This window comes from Tauraco erythrolophus, chromosome 19 (assembly GCF_009769465.1).
Source record: "Tauraco erythrolophus isolate bTauEry1 chromosome 19, bTauEry1.pri, whole genome shotgun sequence".
Classification (NCBI taxonomy): domain Eukaryota; kingdom Metazoa; phylum Chordata; class Aves; order Musophagiformes; family Musophagidae; genus Tauraco; species Tauraco erythrolophus.
Genome location: NC_141483.1, coordinates 13,088,696 through 13,114,690, shown reverse-complemented (window position 1 = coordinate 13,114,690; position 25,995 = coordinate 13,088,696). Strand labels below are relative to the sequence as shown.

General features: G+C 42.7%; 2 protein-coding genes across 4 annotated transcripts; both read left to right on the top strand.

Moving 5' to 3' along the window:
- The first annotated feature begins 141 nt into the window (after nt 1–141).
- DENR (density regulated re-initiation and release factor) lies at nt 142–7,781 on the top strand. 2 transcript variants are annotated; one of them, XM_086623478.1, is made up of 8 exons: nt 142–165; nt 1,245–1,359; nt 2,351–2,370; nt 2,655–2,739; nt 3,382–3,465; nt 5,671–5,787; nt 6,861–7,000; nt 7,520–7,781. In XM_086623478.1, the coding sequence occupies exons 2-8, from the start codon at nt 1,254–1,256 to the stop codon at nt 7,562–7,564; spliced, it is 597 nt and encodes a 198-aa protein (XP_086479604.1). In that variant the 5' UTR covers nt 142–165; nt 1,245–1,253; the 3' UTR covers nt 7,565–7,781. The 2 variants fall into 2 exon arrangements, with proteins under 2 accessions (XP_086479604.1, XP_086479605.1); XM_086623479.1 differs by lacking the exon at nt 142–165 and adding an exon at nt 262–352.
- Nucleotides 7,782–8,879: 1,098 nt separating this feature from the next.
- CCDC62 (coiled-coil domain containing 62) lies at nt 8,880–24,857 on the top strand. Of its 2 annotated transcripts, XM_086623382.1 has the most exons (14): nt 8,880–8,906; nt 9,144–9,307; nt 9,545–9,737; nt 10,344–10,510; nt 11,155–11,256; nt 11,590–11,761; nt 11,847–11,948; nt 13,004–13,092; nt 14,054–14,154; nt 14,724–15,464; nt 19,239–19,407; nt 20,021–20,152; nt 21,856–21,948; nt 24,119–24,857. In XM_086623382.1, exons 2-13 carry the CDS (start codon nt 9,272–9,274, stop codon nt 21,940–21,942), a joined length of 2,091 nt encoding a protein of 696 aa, XP_086479508.1. In that variant the 5' UTR covers nt 8,880–8,906; nt 9,144–9,271; the 3' UTR covers nt 21,943–21,948; nt 24,119–24,857. The 2 variants fall into 2 exon arrangements, with proteins under 2 accessions (XP_086479508.1, XP_086479509.1); XM_086623383.1 differs by lacking the exon at nt 8,880–8,906 and having other exon boundaries at nt 9,112–9,307; nt 21,856–21,960.
- Nucleotides 24,858–25,995: the final 1,138 nt, after the last annotated feature.

The following is a 25,995-nucleotide window of genomic DNA, read 5'->3' as shown; positions in this document are numbered from 1 at the left end:
CTGACGGGGAGGGGCGGGGCGTGGCGGCCGCCCCGCCCCTCCCCGTCAGGCCGCGCGCGCCTCTCGCGAGACGGTGGCGGCGCTGGGGCGGGCGCACGTGCCGCGCGGGGTGCGGGAGCCGCCGCCGCCGGAGGAGCCGCCGCCGCGGCCTCAGGGGCCTCCCGGGTAACGCCGCGCCGCTGCCGCCCCTCGGCTTCCCCGCCCCTTTCTGCGGGAACCGCTCCGCCGCCGCCACGTCCCGGCGGGCGGCCTTCCCCCGGGCTGCCGGCATCCTTCCCCGGGCTGCGACACCTTCCCTCTCCCGGTCCTGCGGTTCCGCCGCCCCTCGCAGCGACCGTCCCCCTCGTCTCTGGTACCTCAGCATCCCCCTCCCTCAGCTGCCCGGCGCCCTCCTTTCCCGGAGCGCTGCCCTCCCGTTCCATCGTGCCTCTGATCCCTGGCACCCCAGCACCCCTCCCCTTCCCCCTGACCTGCCCTCGCTCTTACTCCCTACTCCCCAGCACCCCCCGACCCTACTCCCCAGCGCCCTTCCCCTCGCTGTCCCCGTCTGCCGTGTTTCCCTGCGGTCCCCGTACGGCGACCCCCCCGCCCCTGGCCGCGAGCCTTCCGCACGCACCTCCCGCCAGCTCCCATCATCCCGGGGGGCTTCTTTCCCAGTCTCCATAGACTCCTGTTTTCTAAGCTTCTTGCCTGGGATGTGTGCGTGCAAACCGTTATTAGTTGTATCAGTAGGTGGAGTTTGGTTGGCTTGTTTTGTGGTGTTTGGGTCTTTTTGCCAGTGGTCCCGGATCAGACGGTAACTCCTCTGATTTAAGTGACCCCTTTTCTTTGCCAGTGTAAGAGTCGTGCCTCCCCCTGCTCCCCAAGCGCACCTGCTCTTGATGTGCTGCTGATCTAACATGATATTTCACATTTTGCTTATACTGATATGTTCTGTAATTCCATGTGGTGTCCTTGCAGACCTTTTTTCATGTTACACTGCATTTTGTAGCACTTTAGGTTTTTTCCTCTGTGTATCGTGGAGGAATTCCATGCTGCTTGGTATTTTTGCAGCCGTTTTCCTCGTGTTTTTTTCCTTATTTCTTGACTCCTGTTTTTCTCCTCCCTTATCTCTCCTCTTGTTAACGATTGTACCTATTTTCTCTGGGATTCATCAGCCTCTGGGATTCTTGCTGAGTTGGGAAGGGTGTGCATAACTTTAACCCAGAACTTAAATCCTGATCTTTTCATTCTGTGACCTCCAGGCTTGTGACATGGCCACAGATGTAGCTGAGCCTGTGGTCCCTGACTGCAGAGGAGACGTAAGGAGTGGTGCCAGGTCAGATGCCGACTATCCTCTTCGGGTTCTCTACTGCGGAGGCAAGTGCTGAAGGGGCAGTTGGCCACCGTTCTTACGATGTGCTGTTTGTGAGGGCAGCCTAGCAGAAAGAGTGAGACAATGGGTTTTTTTTTCTTTTGGTCAGCTTTTATTGAGAAGCTGGACCATGGTCTGCCTGACCTTTCTTGATTGTCTTTCTGAAATAGCTTGTGTTGTGTGTTTTATCTAAAACATTTTTGGTGAAACGCAGGGGTCTTCCCTCTGAGAGATGGAGGTACTATCAGCTTTCTGTGTGATACTTGCACTAGTGCGAGGTGCTCCGATGTGAGCTGTTGAGCAGAGATCTCTTCCTGCAGAAAGCTGGTAAAGCGTTCAGCACAGAAAAAGCCTCCGAGCATTATTATGACAATAAGAAATAAAATTAGAATTCATGAAATTATTCTTCACTCGGTTTATTTGTAGATATGTGGAAGAAGTTTAAAGGGAAGTAAGGAGGCTTGGCAGCTCTGTTTTTAGATAGATGTGTTATTTTGCTTTGGACTTGAGTACGGTCGCAAGGGTTTAGGAAAGAATCCCTGTTGTGCAGGAAAGTCTGTGCAATCGGTTTGGGTTTGTGCTGGGGCCGAGCCCTTCTTTTGGCAGCTCTTGGAAAAAGGCAAGCTGACCAAATCACGTGGTAATTTATAAGGTATGTCTTTTGCCTCAGGTAGAGCTGGTATTTCTGTAACTTTTTGCAAAGCTGTAGGCATTTCCTTGCCATCCTTCACTGACTGACTGCTCTTGCTGTGGTAGTTTTATCCTAATGCAGAGTGTGTGAGCAAATGACTAATGAGAGAAAAATTAAAATGTGGAGTGGTATCAATAAAGTAATCTTTTGGAGTCAGTGTGTGGTTATAACAAGAAGCTATGATGTAAGAAGTCATCTCTAAAGTTTTGAATTTTGAATTTAAAGCTAAGGCTGTAAATGGAAAACAAATTTTTGTAATCTGTTTTTGGTTTGTTTTTTTTTTTTCCCCTCTCTTCTTTCTCTAGTCTGTTCATTGCCAACAGAGGTGAGTTATTTTTTGTTGTTGTTTGAATTCCTTCTTTCTGTTATATAATTCCTGACTAGGACAATTCTTTCTGATCTGTTCTGCCTTTTCTTAATTGTGGCAGTTCTGTGCTTCAGCCACTGACATCTTTAGGATGACACAAGGTTTCTTAGGCACTAATATAGTATTTGTGTTCAGTCATCTTAAGGAGAAATGGCTGAGCTGAATATATTTTGGTGTGTTTTATTCGTGATGTATTTTGTAGTTACTCTGCTAACAACATTCATGTGATCTTTCTTCTCTAGTACTGCGAATACATGCCTGATGTGACTAAATGCAGACAATGGTTAGAAAAGAATTTCCCAGATGAGTTTGCAAAACTTACAGTAGGTAAGAATCTTTTCTGTTTTCAAACTGATATGTGCCCTTGGACATATCCAGAAATCTTTGAGCTTGTCCCAGTCTCATCTCTTCCCCACTGTATCAAGTGCGAAAGTTAATCATTTTCTTAGGAGTTTACTGTGCTTTTGGATGCTGTGAAAACATGTTTGGTAATGTCAGAAAACACTGAATAAACAATGTGTAGTTGCAGTAATAATGTTTGAGCATTCTTAAGGTTCCTGCTGTAACCAGTTGTCTGTGTACTTGTTTCCCATGGAAGTTAGTTTGTCGGATTTTATGTCTGTCCAGTCTACCGTAGATGGCTGGAGGAAAGGTCATTAATAATAGGGAACTTGTTGATTGGCATTTGGAATTTCAATGTTAACACTGTAATTAATTTCTGTCTCTCTGTGGAAATTATGTAAAGAGCCTGTATTGAAGTTTTAACTGTATCTTTGAGCTAAGGCTTTTCCGAAGTCTGATTTCTCTCAGTACTGTAACGAAGATATAACATGCATCAGCCAAGGGGCTGCTGCACTTAAACAAAGGCTTTACAGATTTAGGAAAATATCACTGTACCTCACTTCCTGTAAGACTGTGGTTGTCTGACCACTAATTTTGTTCTCTTTCTTCTCCCCACTTGTATTTAAGAAAATTCACCTAAACAGGAAGCTGGGGTTGGAGAAGGCCAAGGAACTGCGGGAGAAGAAGAAGAAAAAAAGAAGCAAAAGAGAGGCAAGGTCTAAATAGTTGATTGTGGTACTGATTTATAAGCCGTTTGGGGCATCCCTTTCTCACCTGCTGGTCTGGACTGTGGCACGGATTCCTTGTGTTTTGGTTGTTAGCTATGGCACGGATTCCTTGTGTTTTGGTTGTTAGCTATGGCACGGATTCCTTGTGTTTTGGTTGTTAGCTATGGCACGGATTCCTTGTGTTTTGGTCGTTAGCTATGGCACGGATTCCTTGCGTTCTGGTTGTTAGCTATGCATTGACTCTGCGCAGAAGATACCAAATATCTTTCTTCCAGTGGTAGCAGAATTAGAGCGGTGATATAGGGTGATGAAAGAATTGGACAGTAGTAATAGCAAGTGAAAGATGACCTGCATCGTGTGTCTCATTGTTCCTGTCATTGCTATTACACTTACTCAGGGAGTAATTCTCAACCTACAGTCAGCTGGCATGCCTCCTGGAATACTTGTTTCTGCCCTGTTCAACAGCAGTTCATAGGTTGCTTGCAGAGCAGAAAAAAGACTCCTTTCCTCTGTTAATGCCTCATGATGCTGCTTTTGCCTTTTTTTCTTCCACCCCTCTCTGTATTCACGTAACAGGATTTGGTTTTATGCGTTTTAATACTATCACCTATGTCTCCATTAACAGCTGTATCTCTTCTCAGCAATATTAATGAAGGACGTTTTCAAAAACCAACTTTGGAAGATCTAAAATACGCGAAACAATTTAAACGCACTTTTACCTTCCATCATTGGAGTTCTTTCGGTTTAATTAATTAACATACTTCCCACCATCAATCAGAATGCTGGAGTTGTTAGTATACGTTTGCCTATGGAGTGTCACAGTAGTGCTTCAGAAATTATGGTTTGTAGCCTGGAAGGATTCAGATTTTAAGCCACACATCACTGCAGATGTTTTGGGTTTTGTGTCTTAGTAACCAGTTATGTTTACCTTGTCGGTAGGCTATGTGTAGTGACAGAGTAATTTATGTTCTATAACTTGGATGCTTTTCCCAGAGACTCCAGGATATTTTCTTTCAATGTTAATTTATTGTATGGCATGGTATGGTTAGTTTCAAGTCTGGTTTGTGGTTCTAAAATAGTGCTTATAAAATATTTAGAGATTTTCTCTTAGAATCTAAAGTTTCATGAAAACTTACGATATAGGATTAAGTGTGATGGTATAAGATTGACCGTAAGAGAGAGGGTGAAGAAAAGCAAAAACTTGCTTAAACACTGCAGAAATTTACTGAAGAAATTTTAAGACAGAAATTTACTATCTTAAATTGCCGGGTATCAATTTATAGTAATGTAGAATTGAAAGTGCTGCCTGTTAGACTAAGAAGTGGTCACAAGGGGTTAGTATGCTTGTCATAAATTCTTTAGGTTTTCATGCTGAGAGGGCTTGAGAACATGAAACTTTGGTTACCCTGGAGTAACTTGATGAGTGTATATGTTAGCTGAGATGTTAATCTGACTTGAAGAATCCTAATGAGTGGAATCTCTCTCTTGCATGCTTTGTTCAGACTAATAAACGCGTGATGTGTGAAGCATTCCCTTAGGTTGGCCTAGAAAGAGACAGTAAGAAGGAAGATGTAAAATCACGTGGAAGTTTGGCAGTCAACTCCTGTAGCTGGCTTCTGTTTCCGAGGTGTGGTGTTTTCTGCTAGGTCATTTATAGATGATATGGTTCATACTGGGGTCGTGCACTGGTGGATGGAACTTCATCTGCTGTTCAATCCAGCAGCCTGAGGAGGCCCGTCCTCATGGCCATGGAAAATGGGCATGAGTGAGTTGCTTTGCCCTGGGCACAAACCCTGAGGATGTTAAACTTGAGAAAAACATTAAAGTAACAATTTGTTCGGAGGATTACAGCCAAAGAACAGTTCCTGAAAGGGCTTAAATGTGAACCAAATACAGTGACTAGAATGAGGAAAACCCCTTTTTTGATAGTTGTAACAGGATATGTAATGGATAATTGTAATGTAATACTGAACTTTGAGGACATGGGACTTTTCTTAAATAATAATAATAATAATAAAAAAACCCTGAATGTGATACAATTAATGTGCAAAATATATTTTTGCGTATCAACACAGGTGGGGAAATAACAGTTTCTTTGTTTATAAGGATGAAATCTGGCTTTATATGCTTTGTTCTTTAAGTGTGATATCGTTTATATAATTATGTAACCTTATACTCTGTTTTAAAGGTGGAAGAGGTCAGATAAAACAGAAAAAGAAGACTGTACCACAGAAAGTTACAATAGCTAAAATTCCTAGAGCAAAGAAAAAATATGTCACAAGAGTATGTGGCCTTGCAACATTTGGTGAGTTGACTTTTGTTACGTGTTTTTTGTTGGTTTTAGATGTGCTTGCCTTTAACCTCGTGATATTTCTTCTGATTGTATCACATTGAGTGATCAGCTTCCATCTGTGCGAGGTGAGAGTCCCAAAGTGCTTTTAGCAGTTCCAGAGCACGCCAGAGGTACAGGGACTTCCCTCAGTGACGTACTAAAGTCCTTATTTCCATGGCGTTTGCAGACAAATGGGGTTACAGGTTTTTTTGAAGCAGGGCTTCTTCCCATAGCAGTCCACTTGTTAGACTTCAGAGAAGTCTTTTGTCTTTAATTATAAAGATAATTATTTTCAAAAAGATACCTATTGCTGTCAAATTTGTAAATATGTTGTTGACAATTATTTTTACCTATTCTTGAGATTAAGTAAGGCTTTAACTGCCTTTATAGTACGGCAGTCAAATCATGACCAAAGTACACGAACAATGCTGTCCTACGTGCCTTTGGTTCAGCTGCAAACAGCCTCTTGGTGTTTGTAACAATGTCTTACTTCACACGTTGGTCACAAATTCTGTTAAAAAGGGAAGGTTTAGCCTTGATTGTATCACAAATTCTGTTACGTATTTCCTTCATGAGATTATTGTCAGGGTTTTTGAGAGATCAGTAATATGCACTAGCTTGGTCTGAACTGGGTATGTACCTTTGCTGGAAGCCAATCTCAAAAGTTGTTGAGACATGTTTGAGAAGAACATCCTGAAGCACTTCTATGGAAAAATTAATTCAATAACTGTGGAAGCTACTCAGAACTGGAGGGTGTTTTTCATCAGTTCTGCACGTGCCTCTCTAGTAAGTGCGTGTAGCATAGACCCACGTAAGCACGTAGAGGACATTCAGCGCTTTCTGCCTTGAAGAGTGTGCTGGATTTGTAGAGTCAGTTGTTTTGCATGTAAACAACAGACTTTTGCTTTCAATGGAAACCGTAGCAAAGCTTTAACTGTAAACTGGCACTTTTTTTCCAACAGTTAAAACAAGATTTTGTTTTCAACTTGGGAAAATACTTTTATGACAATGACTGTACTTAAAACTGCCCGTTTTGCCATCAACAGAAATTGATCTTAAGGAAGCACAAAGGTTTTTTGCTCAGAAATTTTCCTGCGGTGCCTCAGTAACAGGAGAAGACGAAATCATCATTCAGGGGGATTTTACAGATGACATTATCGATGTTATCCAGGAGAAGTGGCCTGAGGTAAAAACTGCTTTCTTCTGTCAGAACTCTGGCTTTCCACAGTAGCCTGTGACTTTCCAATGATTTTGAAAAAGAGTTTGATCTTTGGCAGAACAGATTGTTGTGTGAAAATAAAGGACCAGTTGTTGCATTCCCACCTATGAATGACTAGGTTAAGGAGTGATTAAACTTGAAGTCAAATGTTGCTTCCAGGAAACATTAACTCCCTGAACAGATAATGCTGTTACTGTGGAGACTACAGTGAGGAAGGCATGTCGGAGTAAGTCCGGTGGTCAAACATCTGTGCCTTCTTTGTGACTGTTTCTTAACAGTGAATGTCTAAGTATCCTTACATTGTCATTCTGTTTTTCAAAATATCTTAAAATATTGCAAAATTAAAAAAAAAAAAAACACAACAAAAAACCCCAAACCAAAACAACAACAACAAAAAAACCCCACCAAAAACCAAAACCACACACTTGTGCTTCAGAATAAGAGATTAGCTAATTTAACTGAAATGACCTTTTTTTTTTTTCCTAGGTGGATGATGATAGCATTGAAGATCTTGGAGAAGTCAAGAAGTGATAATGAAAGATACCTTTATTTAATTATATGGTTATAAATGATGTAGCCAAAGTGAGGCTTCTAAATCCATTCTCTCTGCAGTGAAACTGTGGAGAACCCATATCCTTGGCATTTTCACTGTTCTGTATAGGCTGCTTGTTTTTTTTTCTGTTGTGATATTTGCCAAAGTTAAATTGGGGTTCTATCATGCTTACGCATGAAGTAGATTTAAATAAAATTACTGTTCCTCACTGAATACAGTTTCTATTTTCTTTACAGCTACTTTTCTCTACCATTCTTACAGGAAAATAATTATTTCAGTCATTAAAAGCTTATTTTTAATTTGCTGTCCTTTCTGCTGAACTTAAGTGAATAAGGCAGGTGGGTGATGTACAGAAACTTGTACTTCTCATTAACCTGCATAAAATCTTAGAAATCAGAATGGAAGAAACTTTTTAAAGGTCTGTTAACAATTAAAGGAAAATGCATCTTGAAGCGGTCAGGACTAGATGATCGTTGTAGGTCCCTTGCAACTGAACTATTTTATTCTGTTAAGTGGAAACACTGAGGAACCTGTGAATGTGTCTGAAACGTTTAGCCTATTTTTGTGATTCCAAATGATCTCCTAACCTGGCTGCTCTTCTAGGTGAGGCAATTTTAGTGGCTTTATGCTTTTTAGCATGCTGCTAGTTCAAGAATGGTAGTGATTAACACAACTTTATAGCAACCACTATTTGTTTGCACAAACTGTGTTCCTGCAGGCGGTCAGGCAGGGTGCCAGCTGTGCCCCTCTGCTCTCCTTGGGTGGGGTGCCAGCTGTGCCCCTCTGCTCTCTGTCCTCAAGCATGGTTTGGTGCTTTGTATTTCACTGCTCTGTTTAATAACATTAAATGCTTCCTGGTGGCAAAGTCCTGGAACTGACATTCTCCTGTCACTGTAGAATCTAGATGAGGTCAAACCCAAGGGGGTGACACGTTGTACACCCCGTCCTCTACAGGTAAAGTTGGGTTTATCTGTGATTTTTGTTGATAAGCCGAGCGGTTTAGTTGAAAACGGTGTATCTAACGAGATAACCGTATCGCTGTAGCGTTGTTCCACTTAAAAGCTGAGCAGGGTAGTTGCCGCCATCCTGTAACATCCAGTCAGGATCTTACTCGTCTCCTATTAACGCCATTATTAGTTCTTGGAATTTTCCAGACAGCGCCAGCCCCGCGGGCGGAGCGCGGCCTCAGGCGGGAGCGGGACTCGAACCCGGATCAGCGCCGCTGCGGGGGGGCGGGGCTTCTGCCAAGCGGCGGCCACTCAACGGCTGCTGGGGGCGGGGCGCCGGCGTGACGTCAGCGCGAGGGCGCCGGTGGCTTCGGTGGGCGGCGCGGAGCAACGGGCGGGAGCGGCGGGGCCGAGGGGGGAAGGGAAGGGAAGGGGAAGAGGAAGAGGAAGAGGAAGGCCCCGGCACGGCCCAGCCGCGCATGGGGACCCTGCAGGGCCGCCCCAGGCGCGCTCGGGGTCGCCCTCAGGCCTCGGCGCCCCGAGAGGCCGCCGGGCCGTGCCCCCCCCCCCCGGGTCGGTTCTCAGCGGGTTGCGATTGTCGTTGCTGCAGGGTCGCCGGGTGAGCAGCAGTCTCGGCGGGTCGCCATGTAGCGCTGACACCGGAGGCAGGCTCCATGGTGAACGTTCCAGTCCTAAGTAGTTCCCGGTGTCCGCTAATGCGCTGGTCCCCAGTCCCTTATGAATTCGTCACTGCCGCGTTCTGCTTCGCCCCAGGTAAAAAGTGAAAGTCCAGTTCACAGAGCGCTCTGTTTTTAACAGGGAAAGTCATTGCACCGCCAGCGGTTTCGGTTGGGACCACAGGCGGTACCGCATGAGGGACTTCTTGGAATGGTCTCTCTTTACAGTATAAAAACGTTTTAACTTAAATTAAAACCTCAAATCTGTTGTTTATTAGAGAATTTATCGCTGCTTCTTTATGTTGAAATGTGTTCCGTGTGTTACCTTTCACAGAAACCTAGCCCAAGCCTTGAGAGCAGCACCATTCAGAAGCAGAGGCAAGAACTCCAGCTTTTAATTGCCGAGCTGAAAGATCGTGACAAGGAGCTCAATGACATGGTTGCAGTGCATCAGCGACAGCTTCGAGCCTGTGAAGACGATCGGCAAAAAATACAGACTTTAGCAGAACAATGCAACTCATTAAACAGTAAGTATTGTGTGCAGGAAGAATAAGACCCTGATCTTTCAAGTATGTTCCATACTTAAACCCCTCAATAACAGTTTTGCATCATATAAGGAACATTTCCTACCCCTCAGCCTTAAATTTGGTTGCCTTCTTTCTGAGATCAGAACTTCCATGATGGTACTAAAGTGATCTGACCTTGAAGAGGGTGTGATAATCAGATAGCTCTTCCTTGTTTGAATATGTAAATTGCTTCTGTGGACTCTTTACAAAAAAATCTGATGAAATAAACATAGGGGAAGAGAACAATTTGCAAACATGCTGGTGTCTTGCAGAGCCCTGTGTTCTGAGGTTCTGCTGCACAACTCTGACATATCTGCAAGCCACCCAGCTCATCACCTGGCAGCTCTGAACAGTCTTGTTTGACAGCTGTAGTACAGAGGTCACCACAGAGTTAGTGGTCTGACCTCTGTAGCTTGGGAGGCCGGCTTCAGAGTATGCAACACTAGGATCCTTTTCTGAATTGCATGATTTTAAAACACTGGATTAAATTATTTCTGAGATTTAAAAAATTGCATGACAATACCTGAGCTGTTTTCTCACGGGTACCTTTGCCTCCCTTCTTTTCAGATGAGCTGAACGAAAGAAATAAAATTATAAAATCACTGACCAAAAAGTTAAAGTTCGTAGAATCTCAGCAGAATGACAGTAAGACAACAGTTGAAAATACACAACGGAAGTTCAAAGAGTTGTCTCAAAAAGTGACAGATGTAACTGTTCACTGTCAGACTCTGGAGGTAGGAGTTGAGTAATGGTCTGACTCTGCAGTCCATGCGTGTACAGAATGCTGGTGGCGTTTGTGAGCTTCACTAGTGAATAAATATTTCATACTAAGGCTCTTGAGTAGTGTTTGTCTTTTAGTACAGTAATGTTAGATTAATCAATGTTAATTAATGTTAGATTAAGGTATAGGCAGTGGTGGCCCTCAGAACAGTACTTGGTTAGGAAGTTCCACACAGCTTTATTTGCAGCTTTGATTACTATGATGGACTGTAACATTCTGAAAATGGTTTAAGGATGTGAAAATAATTGATATTCAAGGATTCTAGATTTTTTTTTAAGTTATTTGACAATTCTGTGTTTATTGGGATAATTTTTCCCCTATATGCAATACAGTAAAGCAGTACTGTGCACTTTCATCTGTCTAATTGGCTTGAGTTAAGACATGCAGGATATTACGACTCTTGATTGCAAGCAAATTTGGTTGTTAACAAACTGGGGAACAATTTTTACTCCACTTCCCTTTTCTCCACATCCTCACAGCTTGCTCAGAATCCCACATTACCATTCATGGTTTAAATAAATTTGTGCACACGTTTACTGGAAAAATGTTAACTTTGAATCACTGAAGTAGTAGCTGACACTCATTTCTGTTCACTAGGAGAAAAATCAAAGTCTCCACTACTCCATTTTGGAACTGGCTGCTAAAACAGGCCAGCTGCAAGCAAGAGAACAGGAGCTTCTTACTATGCTTAAGCTGAAGGTAACATCTGTCGTCTCGTCAGGCACTGAATGTGGTCCGGCTGCAGTGCAGTTACTGGTGGCTGTACTGCAGTGGTTTAGTCACTGCTGAGCTCACTGCTGTTTAATTCACAGGCTTGTTTGAGAAGGGAAAAGTGGCCAACAAACAATAAACTGGTTTATTTTCATAAACAAGCTTGTTTCCTGGCTTTGATTTTTGTGTTTTTTCCTCCAGAGCTCAGATGAAAATCTGTGCAGTAGCTCTAACAACTGCAGTAAGATGTGCTGTTGTATGGTCAAAATCCATACAGAAGATCAAACAATAATCGAGAATACATTGTGTTTCATGTTTCAGGATGAGGCTATACTTGAGACAACTGATCACATTATTGAGTTTACATCTAAATTCAAGAAGCTGAGAAGTGCATTGTGTGCAGCAAAGGCAGAGGAATCCAGTCTCAACAAAGAAAAGCAAGACCTCAAACTGAGACTGAAAGAACTTATACTTGAAACAAATAAGCTGAAAGGTAAATGTTTATATTGGGCACCTCATTTAGCATAGACCTGCTTGATTCCTTTTCATTCTGGGAAATACTGCATTTTGTTTTAAAGATGACCTGTCTGAAAAGACAAAAGAAAATAATAAGCAGCAGGAAGAAATTGTTCACCTTAAACGAGAAAATGGCCACTTGAGGAATGAGCTGGCGCTTACTGGTAAGTGTCGTCAGTGGGCTTTTCATGCTTTAGCTTTCAACAGCTCGGAGGCTTCTAGACACTAACAATTGACTGATATCTGTGAAGGAGGCAGCTTCTTAAATACCTTTCTAGCAGTTTAATAAAGGTATATGCCTTTGTAGGTCATTCTTCTATGAAAGCAATATGTAGGGCTGCTGCAGGGACCCTTTATAAAATCTTGTAAAAGCACAAAGTTCACCAGTACAATTATGCACAAAGGAATAAATGGCTGAGAGGGTTCTCTTGTGAAAATTTTTGAGACTTTCATGTCTCCTGTGGTATTAATATGATGGATGGGGGTGGCCTCCTCCCTTCTGACAAAGGTTGCTTAGAAAATGAAAGCAGTGTGTTTCCAAATTCACTTTTCCTCTTGCTTTTCTTTAACTGATGGGTTTGGCTTAGACTGGTTTAATATGCAGGAACTGGTAAACTGTAGGTTGCTATCTGTTGATATCTTCTCTTTGGTTTTGGGTAGAGAGGAACTCTTGTGTGCTGCAGTGGGTGAGAAAGGCAGGCTGACGGTTGCTGCAGTATTCTTGCAGATAAGCAATATATACCTGGAAAGTTTAGGTGGCCAAAATGTCCTCTGCTGTGAGGTGATTTACTTGCCTATCACTTTTTATTTGCCATTACCTTTGCCAAATATTGGTCCCTGTCTCATTATATTAAAAACAATAGCAATGGGAAGTATTTCCCAGCACTTCGCTGTACAAGGCATGAATTAGAATTAATTACTGAATTTCCTTTTCATGGAAGAAGGTTAACATGAAAAAGTAAAATAAATCAGTCAACAAAGCACAGTATTGATGATGGTAAGTGAAAAGTCCGAGGAAAGCACTTGATCTGTTTAGTTGTTGTATGATTTTTGTGCTCTTTTTATTTGGAGAGGAAACAGATTCTGTTGATCTTAAGAAAATCCTTTTGTTTTGATTAGATACCGGTTCCTACTGCTATAGATGTACGTGTTAACAAATGTACTTGCTTTGTGTCTATTCACTTTAAGCAATTAAAAAATTGTATCTGTTTTGAAACAGTTGAGAAAGCAAAGAGAAGGGATCAACTTCTTCAGTTTGCGAAGTCTAAACAACCACAGACTGACACAGAACTCTCAAGTTCGCGACAGGTATAATCCTAATTGTGTTTCGACTCTGAGATTGTGAAGGCATTTTTCAATAACATCAGATCTGCACAAAACAGTATAAAAAGGTTAGATCTAGCTATTGTTAATTACGGAAAAAAAAAATCAAATTTGCTGTTTCTGCCTTGCTGGGATCCCTGTAGAATGTCGATTTATTTTTTTTTTTTTGCGTGTGTGTTAAAATTTAAAACCCACGGTACAAATCCTTGTATTTACGTGTGCTTTTAGCCTTTTTTGAATAATTATATTTACTCAGTCCTACAATGAGTAAATACCACCCTCATAGCAGTGAAGTGGGGGCACCCATCGAGATACAGTTTGTCAGTGCCTGTGTGTAGCCAGGCAGTGCAAGGCTCCAGAAATCACGTGGAAGGCAGTGGGAGTGGGGCGAGCTGCCTCGCACACATGCCCAAGGTGAACTCAAGGCAGCGTGAAGGGCCATGGTGTTCTGAAAGATCTGTTTTTCAAGAGAGACTTAAACCCAGTTGTTTTCACCTGCGCTCACTTGAGGTTCTCAAGGCATGTTAAGTTTTTTTTTATTGCAAATAATTGATGAGTGTGTTACCTGCTACATTAGCTTTGCAAAAAATCCCCTGCTCATTGTTCTGTGTCCTGTAATTCTGCACCACTTTGAACAACACAATAACAACATGCATTAAATACCAAATAACAATAATGATGCTGTATTTATGGTTCAGCGTGGTTCCATTTTAGAAGAACACTGCCGTCTTCTAATAGAAATACTGTTTATAGCTGCAAAACGTTTTCCTAAACACATGCAGAGATGGCCCCTTAGATTTGGAAAGCGCTTTGACAATAGTTGGGCTACAAGTATTGGTTTATAAAAATGTTTTGAGGATAATTTTGGAAGACAAGCAATGTTTTAGCACCTGGTGACAATGTTCCTGCACTCCCGACTGTCACTAATGTGACTATCTTTAAACAGATCTACGTAAAGCAGCAGCGTGACTTGCAATTTCTTCATGTCAATTTGGAGAGCTCTCAGGAATTAAGGCAAAGGCATGAAAAGGCAGCACATGAAAGGAGGTAAAGTAACCTTTTTTTTTTTAGTAGTTTGCTCTCGGAGAGAGACTTCGCTGTTGAGCCACAATGATAAAAAAGATGTGTGCTGTGTCAAGATGGCTTTGCTGGACTCAACCACAAACATCCAGTGAAGTTGTTAGGTATCTTTTCTAACTTGGTCAGAGACACCGTATCAGTCACAGAATAAAGTGTTGTATGCAGGCCAGAGAGTTAATGATATTTTGAAAACTGGGATAGTCTGGTGGTAGGGGTGTTAATCTGACCCACTACTACTTTTGTTTAAAAATCAGAGTTTGTTTTGCTTTCAGAGTAGGAAATTAGTGTACACCCTGGAGTTTCAGACAGAATCACCACACTACATAAAACATGAGGGAACTCTCAGACTGATTTTGGAAAGTAACAACCAAATCTGGGCAGACTTTTTGGCAGGGTACAGCTTCCTGTCAGAACATGAACTACTGCAGAACCATGGCTACAGCCTCTGGTTAATGTATAGCTGTAACCCTGAGTACAGTTATGTATGCTCTTTAAATGCAGTATTTCTGACTGTTTTCTTTGTCGTGCCATTGTAGCGCAGGTGTGGCATTCTCTGCCCCCGAGAGTCACGACGAGACAGACGCAGTTAGGACTGAGGGCACCCACGCGATGTGTGAGGAGTGTGGAACTGCTCAAGTTCCAAAAAGTAGGGTAAAATCCACCTCTGAGATGTGTGAAGTAGATAATAGACTGTTGCTGAATGCATCAGACTTGGAGGAAGCTACCTCGGCGTACTTAAACCGGTGTCAAAAAGTTGCAAAAGTCTTGGCCGTCTTTACGGAAGAAGAAGAAAAGCAGGATGTTGCATCAAGCTCTGATGAGCTAGACAGCAAAGTATTTTGTGAGGCAAACAACACAAGGACGTTGAGAAACAGGGAAATTTGTGAGAATGGAGAGGAAAGCGGAGACCAACAAACCTTTGAGTCATCTTTACCTGAATATGAGCATTGGCTTAATGTCAGTTCTTGTGTAGATTCGCAAAGTACTTTGATGCAGAACGCCGTCACATCTGATAAAACTGATAATGACAATAAAACCTGGGAAGAGAGAACTGGAATTCTGTTTGGCCAAAAAAGCAGAGAGGCTCCTGCTGCAATTCACAAGTCTGAATCTGATTCCTGTGGTAATAACTTCATCATAAAAAAAGATGCATGGTGGATGCTATCAGATCTGGAATGGTTGAAGATTTTCAAACCCATAAAAGGAGATGGCAGTACATGGCATGGAAAAGACTGTCTCAAGACTGCACAAGACATGAAATGTGCCAACTCAAAAAGGTTATGTGCTTGTTACACTTAAGAAATAGATAGGAACAAGCTGGAGTTATGCAGAAACCGGGGTGTACAAGCTTTCAATAATTTATATTATCTTAAGTGGTGTTTAAATTAGCTGCTGTTTTAGTCTACCAGCTTGAAAAGTGGTAAATTTAAATAAGTGAAAATAGCTCTGAGGTATCACGATTCTATTTTTATGCATTTATTTTTTTGCATCTCTTATCTGCAAGAGCTGCGTGGGTAGGAGAAGCTGCAGTGCCACGTAACTTGCCAACTAAACTCATTGAGAAAAATGCAGATTTTAAAAATCTGTGGATTTTTTTAAATCCCAGGTGTTGCTTGTCAGTCTGATATGTAAAATATGTTCTGACAAGAGTTGGACTTTTGCAGTGATGCTTCGGTAAGATAAAAAACAAAACTGGGTTTTGTGTGGTGCTTTAGTGATTGTGTTATTTCTGTTGAGAAATCACACGGTGGCTGGGCAAGAATGTAGGACACGGCTCTTCCGCACAGGCTGCCTTCCTCACTCGGGGCAAGAAAATGAGACGGCAAGATTTAAGGGACAGTAATCTGTCTGCTCTCCAGTGCCTCTTTGTGCATGGGACTCGATCCCTGTGTTTGTGTTGGGGGAGGAAAAAGGACATGGGCTTGGGGATGAGCAGAGTGAGGTTTCTAATGGTGAGAAGTGTGGGGAAGATGCTCAGGTGTCCTAGTGGTGCTGGAAGGTGTCGGAGGTACAAATGCTCCTTCACGTTTATAGAAGTGGTTTTATGCCTGCACAAGCCAGGGGCTTTCAGAGCTGTGACTTTCTGTGGATTTGTTGTGTTGATTCCTCTGTTTCCTTTCAAAAAATTAACTGACTTACCAGCTCTATTTTAGGAGGATTTCTGAAGTTTTACAGAGATTTCCTTGCTGCCTTTTAGACAGAGGAGGAGGAGGAGGAGTACGTTTGCAGCTGGTAGTTGGACAAGTACGGTAAACGAACAGCTGTTTAAACCCACTAAGGATTTTAGCCAGCAAGTCTGCCCAGTGTCCAAACAAATTAATGTTATGGAACAGAAATACCTGATATACTGACGCTTTCATTCTGTGTTGCTTTTGAAACAAAAATATTATAGAAACCGTTACTGCAGCGCGAGAGGCCTGCTCAGAAACGCGGTGAATGGGCAGCCCAGCCGTTGAAAAAAGAACGCTGTCCCGGCACATTCCCACGCAGCTTAGCTGGGCTGCTGTGTGCGGACTCTCTGGTTTCCAGTGCCCATAAATCAGGCAAAAGACTTCATTCCCCTTATGTCTGCCCTGACCTTTCTTATCTACTCCCCCGGCAGCACAAATGACACACTGCCGTCCCTCCAAATCTCTCCCGAGGCTGAATCATGAAAACTGCTTTCACTTTTTGTCTTATCCTTAAGGGGATTTTCAGGGAGAAGGAACAAATTCAACCCAGGCAATGGAAACAGAGCAGATATCCTTCAGTAAGGGAAGGTTGCTCTGCCCATTTGGAATTTGCTGCTGAGCTATCAAGTTTTCTTGATGCCCACATTTGGTCCTAGGAGCCCTGCTAATTGGAGATGGGTTGACGCGGTGCAAATCCCGGGCTGCCCGCTCTCCAGGCTCTGCTGGCTGATTTGCTGCCAAATAAATTCTCACCCCATAAATGGGAGGAAGGCAGTAGGATCACAGTCTTCCGTGTGGGCTTCTTGTTAAGGCCTTAATGGCAGAGACCAAACACAACGTTCCTCTGGGACTTGAATCTGGATCCTTCAGCTTTCCATTGCTGGCTTGGTAGTGCTGATGATGTATTTTGTGTGTAGGGAAGGGTGTTGGCACCTCCCTGTCAGCCCAGCAAATATTTTTGACATGAGTTCCTGAATTCTAGAACAGCCAACAAGACGGCTATTAAGGCAGTCAAATACCTTATCCAGCTGCAGAGGGATTGTGAAATGCTGTAGTGCAGGAATCGTTTCGGTGTGCCCTGACTTAGTGACTTCATTTATGCTGGAGCAACATTTGCTGCCTTTGGATTTTCATCTCAAATCTGGTTTTAAAGATGGAGCGTCAGCAGTTACTTGTTCAGCGTGCTCCCGCTGGGCTCAGTCACCCGTTCCGTGAGCCATCTCCCTGCCTCAAAATCAAACCTGTGTGTCTCTAAAAACTAGCTGTGCTCATTGCATTGCCTCCCATCCCCTGCTTCTAGGTTGCTACAGCTTGTTCCCTCGCATCAATCCAGAGCCTTTCCTGTCAGAAGCTCATAAACATGAGCTCTTCTCTCTTAAAAGCCTGTTGTATCCCAGTGTTTTACAAGAGACGTGAAACGAGGCACAGCAGACGGTTCTGAGCTGGCATCTCTCACAGGGCTTTTCCTTAAGCTTGAATGGCATTTAAAAATAAACCTCTTTGTAGCAGTCTTGCCGGGTATGGAATGTGCCGTTCCGCCAAAATAAGTCTCTGGAGAATATTTAATCAAATGTTGTAAATTTGATAACAGTATTTTCTTTAAAATGCTTATAGTTTGAATTATTTACTGGATCCAGGCAGTGCTGCTGGTTTCTTCAGAACAGTAAAGAATACAGAAGTGTTTTATTTGGGGAGATGGTCGCTATTTTCCTTTCGTTTAAAGAACTGTATCAAGTGGAAATTAGCAGCTGGAAACGAAATTCACTGCGTAGCTGGAAGGTGCTGGCAGAACCAGGGCACGTCTCTGTGCACGCCGTGGGCAGCGCTCAGGGCTGAGTGAGAGCTCAGCGCAGGGCGCAGAGGGGTTGGTTAGGGTGCTGCTTGTATTAGTGCTACAGCTTTTATTAGTTCTGGTCTTAATTTGTGATTAATTGGTGCGGGAGCTGAGTGAGGGATTTGGTACATTTTGATAAAATTGTGATTTAAGGAGTTGACATTGAGAACTGTTTTTCTCTAGGGTAAGCCATAACAAAGTTAACTTTTAGTGTGGGAAAGGTGTAAGAGAAAATTTTCCATCCTTTGACATGCATATTGAGAGCTGAAGACCTTTTGTATTAGGACAAGCTCGGGATGGCTGAGAGTCAGTGTTCAGACAGTAGTAATGTGCTGGGTATGATTTGTTGCTTTAACTGTCATTTAAATTGCTTTTCAGATATTTCTAAATACACTCAGATATACCCAGTGCTAAATGAGTGTTTTGTTTTGCTTTAAAACGTAGGGGAAATATATGCCAATAGATCATACGCTTCAATTCCACAGTGAAATGGTAGTCAGGCAGCTGAGTTTTGGGTTTCATCGCAGTTTACCCAAACTGCTCTTTAAAAGTACTGTTTGCTGCTCTGTTTAAAAATAAAGTAAATCCTCTTTGGGAAAGCTCTCCTGTGATCTCTAAAGCAAGATGATGACTTTAAAAGTCTGTGAGATTCCCTTGAAAAGTACACCTACAAATATTAATTTGCCTAATGGTTGATTAAAAAAAAAAACAGAGTAGGGTATGAAAGATGAAAGGGTTACCAGAATACTGGGAGGAGCTGGGTATTGCCTTTTGTGTGCTCTTTGCAAGGTTAAATAGATATTCAAGCACACGGTAATGTAGCTGGTTTTGAAACTGGTTGAATGTCAAACTGTCATCCTCAGAGGATGAAGCTGATCTAGTGAAGCCGTTAAACATGGGAACCACTCTGAGGAACAGAGTCATCTCACATGCTTGATGGTTTTCTTGGCTCAGGGCCCATAATTATTTATGTTGTCCCATGATTTTCCTTTGAAAGTTGAAAAAGGCAGAAACTGTTTCTGGCAATGTCTTAATTTTTTTAACAGTGAAGAAAATGTGGATCTGAATTCTTTTTACTTGGATTCTCCCTGTTTGACGTCCACCCAGAGAGGAGACAGACCTCAAAGATGTGAGGAATTCTTTGATGAAGGCTTCCCTCTGGAGATCAGTAACCTTTCAGTGACTAAGCCAACAACTAGATCTTGCAGTGACCAAGTCAGTATTTTATTGCAGAATGCACTTCATTAATTTTAAGGGGAATTAAATGACTGATGGTAGGAAAGTGAATGTTTGCCAGTGTGGAAAAACTAGGGACTCGAATGATGAGACAGCAGGTTTAAAGCAAACGTGGTAAAATACTTTTTCGAGATAATTCCTTGTTGTCTCAATATGTCTTGGACAGCATAAGTGAGTTAAAAAATGGTAAGCTTTGGAAATTAAAAGCTTCAGGATAATGAATGCTGGCTGATACATGTTAATTCCAGCAAAGCACAGTATCTGAGTACGCTTGGACACAATTATTGGAAACTGTTGGACACTGTTTCTTTCTCATGTCTTTGTTTACTCTCCCTGTTATCACTGAAGTACTGCTGTTGAGCGTGCCACGCACATGAGCTTGTGAAAATTTGTTAAAAAGCTGACACTAGGAAAGACCTTTGTGTTTAGCAGAAATATCAGCAATTAGACAGGGTCTGGAGCAGTGCTACGTCGTAGTATTTTGAATGGAGACATTTCACAATGAAAGTGATAATTCTTGGTATGTTGTAATCCTTTGACGTACTCCAAAAAGATAATTTCATAACTTTGGCTCACCTTCTGTCTCCTGCAGGACACCAGTTCCCCCCTAAGTAAGCTGCAGCACGCGTTGGCCGAGTCTCGACAGGTGGTTGCTGATGTGGAGCGTAGCACTCTCCTCCCCGCCAGCCCTCGCCACAGTCCAAACAGCAGCGGCGTTACTACGGTATATACTGTAATATATAATACGGTATACATTAATATGGTATATATATACCCCCTACGACTAGATGTGGGTGACCAGGAAGAGTGATTGTGAAGATCTTTTCCCTTATGCTTGACTGGTGCTGTGACATTATAAAAAATATTCTCCTCACGCGTTGCTAAAAAGAAAATTCCTGCATGCCTTAGCATGAACTACTTGACTTTTTTATAGGATTCTTTGTGGCTTCTCAGGGTCATGACAGGATTTGACTTTTGCATGTGTCTAAACAGATGGAAGGAAGAAGTCATTTTGGAGCAAGCTGTAGGAGGTCTTGAAAAAAGTGAACGCTAGTGTGACTTACATTCAGAACTGATTTATTACACTGGGTATATTTGTGGGAAGGAGGACAGTATAGGAAATAGGTGATACATAGAATAGTTTTGTATATGAATTTAAACCAGACTCTCAGGTTAGAGAACTTTAGAGTTTTTGAGGGCTAATAGTTACAGTTCCTTCGTTTCAGGGTCAGAGAACATACTCAACAATCAAAGAAGATAACCTGTGTATAGCTGTCATGGCAATTTGTTTTATGAGCATTAACGCTGATAGGGAGTTTCTGCCTCGGGTATATGGGCCATAGGAGTAATTGGAGAAGGGGGCTCTTGTTTATTTTTGTAAATATCCTTAAGAATTTCTGCCTTGTTTGACAAGGAAATCGTGCCACTGGTCACTAGAAAGGAGTAAACTTGTGCTGATACGTACACAAAGGGAGAATTTAGGCTTTTGGTTTTAAAGCAGACTCCTGCTGAGAAGGCTGCATGCTGAAACCTCAGTTTTCTCCGGAAAGGTATCACCTCTCTCTAAAAACGTTGCACTCCTTTTATCCTTAGATGAACTTGACCAGAACAGTGTTACTGTAAGTAACGTTGTTAATGTTGATTTTGATAGCATTCAGAGCCATAAAACCTTGGCTGTGCTGGGACCGACTGACAGAGTATAAAGGTTGTGTGCCAGTGTTTGCATAAACTGAAAGGATATTTTGTTCAGAAGTTCATCTGCAGGATTTCATTCAGCGTGAAAGACAGCAGCAGTGTAGTCGTTTGCAAAGACTGTCTTGTAGGAGGGATTCCTGAAAAGCTCTCTACAAAACAGTGGTTGCTTGTGGCTCTTGCCCAGCCCCATCAGCTGTCTGGCTCTTGCTTACTGGTTGGCACGTCTCAGCTCAGCTAAACTGGCTGTCCTTTGGTAGCAAGCATGAACTCTGCTTTATAACCTGATACTGCATTTTTGAGCTTGGAAGTTTGCCTCTCGTTCGGAACGGTTTCTTTAGTGGATAGAAAATAAAGCAGGCTCGTGTTTGCTGGTGGGGGTAGCTTCTGAACCACGGCTGTAGAACTTTGATCTACTTTCAGAGCAGTTCTGGGCAAAAACTCGTCAAGCGTGTTTAGTTAATCTATGCAGGCCAACTAATCCGTGCTTAAAACCAGGTTTACCTGAGACTGTTGTAAACTGTGCTTTAGAACACAATATATATCGAATATAACCCTTAGAATTTAATCAGTAAAAATTTGTACCTGTTGGATTCCGTACCCTGCTTGGGGCAGGGAGGAGAAGAGGGAATTCAAAGCATATCCTTGCTGCTCGCCAGTTTGAACCTGGCAGCTCTGTATTTTTGTTGTCCGAGTTCTTTGATTTCTACAGAGTGTTTTTGCATTACACTACAGACAACAGAACTTGCAGAAGCTCTTCACGGAACCCAGTTATCTGCGGCAGAAGAGAGAGATGCTCAGCTTCCGTTGTTTTGTCTGTAATACTTTGTGAGTATGAAGGTGATTTCAACTTGATTTTTTTGTGGTTGGTTTTTTTTTGTTTCCTCCTTTATAAATGCATCTGCAATAGTCCCCATCCCTGGATGTGTTCAAGAATAGGGTGGATGATCTACTTAGCGATATGGTTTAATGGGGACTAGGGACGGTTGGACTCGATGATCTCTAAGGTCTTTTCCAACCTAGAAATCTATGAATCTATGAATATTAATACAAGTCTGTGGACTTGTGAGATGAGCCTGGCATATGATTCTAAGTGCACTGCTCTGAATGCACTGCCAATAAAACTCTTGTGAGTTCCGTAACAGCAAACAAATATTAAGGCAGCGAGTAATTCCTTTAGTTAAATAATTAAACTTTTCCCAAGCATGTTCCTCATTCTTGGGGCAGTCAGATCTCACAGCTCCGTTCCCGAGTACCTGCACACTGCTTATTGTAGTTAAAATCCTTCTGTGTGTTACAGATAACAGGATCAAGGATATGAACATTGTTAAGAGATTGGGAAGTGTTTTTCAGTGCCATGGCCAAGGGCCGTTTTTAGTGTATTGTTCCTGGCCTTAGAGCTCTAAAAGTAGAAGGTATTGAATAGAGCTGTTTCAGAATATAAAAAAGCAGCCTTGCCCATAGCAGATTGTTTTTTGTTTTTGAATCAGGAAATTTCTCACCCTCTGATTATTTGTTCTACTAGCGTGAATTGGATGCTTGCGATAGGCACCGCGTTGTCTGGTTCTGAGGACAAAAGAGAAACCAGATATGGTTGAAATACTGAACACTACGTGAAACCGAAAAAGAACTAGCAACAATGGGGGGAAAAAATTGACAAAAAAAAAGAAATCTTCCAGTGCTGACACAACCCAAGCGCGTGTCTGCAAAGGGGCGTTGTTACACAGCAAGCTGGAGCGTGACGCTGTGTGGCACTGGATTTCTCCTGCTGCTGGACTTCGCTGCAGAGGGGAGCTGGTGCTCAGGTCTGGGTATATTCACACTGCAGTCCCTGAACTGTTTTGCCCTCGTGGAGCTAAACCCTGTGTGCCCCTGGGGAGTGGCATTGGTTTGTGGCACCCTGATGTTCTGCTGTTTCTGCATTAAGTCTGGAGACACTAAGTCTTCTTTCAAAGTAAGTTGGGTCGGCTCACCGCCCGCTAATGGGGCACTCGTGGGAAATGGATGCTGAGTAGCCGGAATGCCATACCTTACTCTGCTGTAATGTTCCCGTGCAGAGAGCTCTTCTTTTCCTAAACGGAGCCCTAAGGTACAAGAAGCCGGAGGTTTGATAGATCCAAGCCAGCACTGTGACTTGCATCCTGAAACTACTGATGTTACAGAGTTTCAGGAGTAAATCCCCCAAATTGCTGAGCACCGTGCTGATGCAGCAGGGCGGTGAGCGTGCACTTAGCCTACAGAAATAATCTCTTTTGCTTCAAGCGAGAAAGAACTGGTGGAACAAACGTACCCACAAGTCACTGGAGATCCACGACAAGAATTAGTGACTGTGCAAGTCACTGGCTGCTGCAGAATTTTATTTTCTTTATTAAAAAGTAACAAATCACTGTGATCGCTTAAACCCAGATCAACTTTTTCAGAGTTGATAGCAGGTCCGTAAAGAACTGAACATTTGTGAAACTTCATTTAGAGAAGCGGTTGAATTGATTTTGGTTGGGTTTGGTGGGGGGTTTTAATTGCTTTGAAATCATTTGAGGGCAGGTGTCCTGATAAAATTGGGTCAATTTCCTGACTGGCTGTCAATGATTTAGCTGTTTTCATCAGTCAGTTGTGTTTCTGTTAGAGAGAGGTCGGGTGGGGGAGAGTTGAAGAGCAAAGGAGGAAAGCAGTGAGTAAAAGGATATATTCCATTTTGGACTGGAGCATGTGGCACTGCTCGTAAACTGTGGCTCGGTGGCTGGCCGAGGGCACCATGGTCACTCCTTTTTGCAAAACAAACTGGAGAGATTTTATTTCATAACGCTCCAGTGGTGTCACCCAGACTGTTGTCTTTCTGTGAAGTGCTTTGTTTACCTTTCTCCTCTTTATATTTTTACTCTTATGTCTTTATTGTCTGCAGTGTGAAAATTTACGTAGTAAATTGACATATATGTGATTGCTTTGTATCTTTTAGAGGAAGCGTTCCTGCGTTTTAACAAAGATCTTTGATTTTCTACAGTGGATGAAGAAGCTTCCAATATAGGATTAATTTTGAGAACTGAAGGTCATCAACCCGTCGGCTACGATGGAAAGTTACCTCATTTTTTTCCATTGTTCTCCAAGTGTTTGAAAGACTCACAGTGGCAAAAAGATGTGACTATGCGGAACTATATTTTATCTTGAAATAAAACATAGAATTATGCCAAGACTAACAAAACTATTTTTATAGCTGAGAGCTCAGGTTAAATACTAGCTTGTTTTTAAAGAATCTTAAATGCGTGATTGTTATGACATAGGAACTATTTTTCTTACCTTTTTTTTTTATGGTGGCTCAGAAATATTTATAGAACATGACACAGCCAAGCATTCATTGGGTTTTTTTTTGTTAGTTTATTGGTTTTGTCCTGGACTTCTTGCTGCGTAGAGAGACGAATCATGTTTATAGGAAGTTCCCAATTAGTGTCGTAACCAGGAAATGCCTCCTACAGTGCTGAAATTGGAGACCTGTCATCCACAAGATGGGCCAAACAACTCTTCCCCACTCAGGAGCTGTTTATTCCAACACAGGCTCATAACGAGATCAGGTGTGTGTGTCTGGGCTCTCTTAGCACTGCACGGCAGCAGCCAAGAATAGCGACCAGCTTTTTAGGATTTGAAGTGTTCCAAGGATAAGACATCTTCCATTATCACAATTTGAACTTATTTTTTAACTAAAAGATCAAAGAAGCTAATAAAGGTGATACCTTTGTTGCATCTTTCTTGCCTGTCCAACACATCCAGTGTTTGATTTGTGAGGGTTCTCCCAAACGTATGCCACCAACTGCCAGATACACGAGCGGGCCACTGGGTCACCTGTGGTTTGGGACACGCTTGCCAAGTCCACATCGCTGGGTGCTGTGCCAGCGTTTTTCCTGCGTGGGGGCAGCTAAGGGGTGGGAGTCTCTGGCTCACTTCACTGCCACGAAATTAATTGCAGCAAAATACACCACTTGCACCATGGTTTCCCCTTGTTAACTCTTTCATATAATTTTCCACTCTCTAATTGCCTAAATGACAGCCTGCTTTCCTTCTTGTGCTAATGGCCTCAAAATTAGTTGACCAGTTCTCATTGTAGCTGTTGTTCTCCAGACTCTTTCCCTCCCTGCCTGTAAGCATTACCTGCAGGGAGAACTTCATCTTCTCTTTTTTTTTTTTTCCAACTTTCCACAAGCCTTCAAAGCGTGTTTGATTCCTCTACCTGCAGAGAAACTTTCTGGGCTCCATCCTCAGAATGTGCTGCTGTGGGTATGACAAAAATTCCCCCTACAAAGCCACTGATAGGAATAGTGTGATGGTCACCTGAGGCTGTCCAGCAGCTCTACCATACGCCAAGGCTGAGGAATTGGTGCAGCTTCCTAGTGTGAGCTGTGCTTTGGGGTTTAAATGTGTTTAGTGTCAGCGGATTCCTCTTGTGATTTTAAAATGCTCTACTGATGGCTTTAAAATCGATCTAGAAAACGGAGCTCAAGGGATGCAACAAGGATCCGCAGAGCCCTGGGATTGTGTGTTGGGGCTGCCCCGGATATGTGGAATGGGGAGAAGAGGAGTATTGGGGTGAATTTGTTCTGCTGCTAAAGGACTTACAACCCCATGGTATCACCTGCCACGCTCTGAGGCTCGTATCCAAACTTAAGCTGCCTCAAACTCGGCTGCCTTATTTCTGGAAGCGTTACAGATACTCCGGGGAGTGCCTTCGCCGTTGTGTTCTCGCACTGAATTATTATTATTAAAGAAAACGAAGGTGCTGTTCAGCGGCGGCCTGCTTTCCGCTGGGCTGGATGTGCGCTCTGCCGCGTGGCGTTCCTGAAGGGGAGCCGGAAAAACGGGCAGTGACGAAGCTCCGAGTCTCTTAACGTG

Coding starts and splice junctions, on each gene's coding strand:
- CCDC62 (XM_086623382.1), top strand. CDS start 9,272: ATGAATTCGTCACTGCCGCGTTCTGCTTCGCCCCAG. Junction 15,465..19,238: donor AAATGTGCCAACTCAAAAAG/GTTATGTGCTTG, acceptor TTTTTTTAACAG/TGAAGAAAATGTGGATCTGA. Junction 20,153..21,855: donor ACAGCAGCGGCGTTACTACG/GTATATACTGTA, acceptor ATTACACTACAG/ACAACAGAACTTGCAGAAGC.
- DENR (XM_086623478.1), top strand. CDS start 1,254: ATGGCCACAGATGTAGCTGAGCCTGTGGTCCCTGACTGCAGAGGAGAC. Junction 2,371..2,654: donor TCTGTTCATTGCCAACAGAG/GTGAGTTATTTT, acceptor TTTCTTCTCTAG/TACTGCGAATACATGCCTGA. Junction 3,466..5,670: donor AAAAAAGAAGCAAAAGAGAG/GCAAGGTCTAAA, acceptor TCTGTTTTAAAG/GTGGAAGAGGTCAGATAAAA.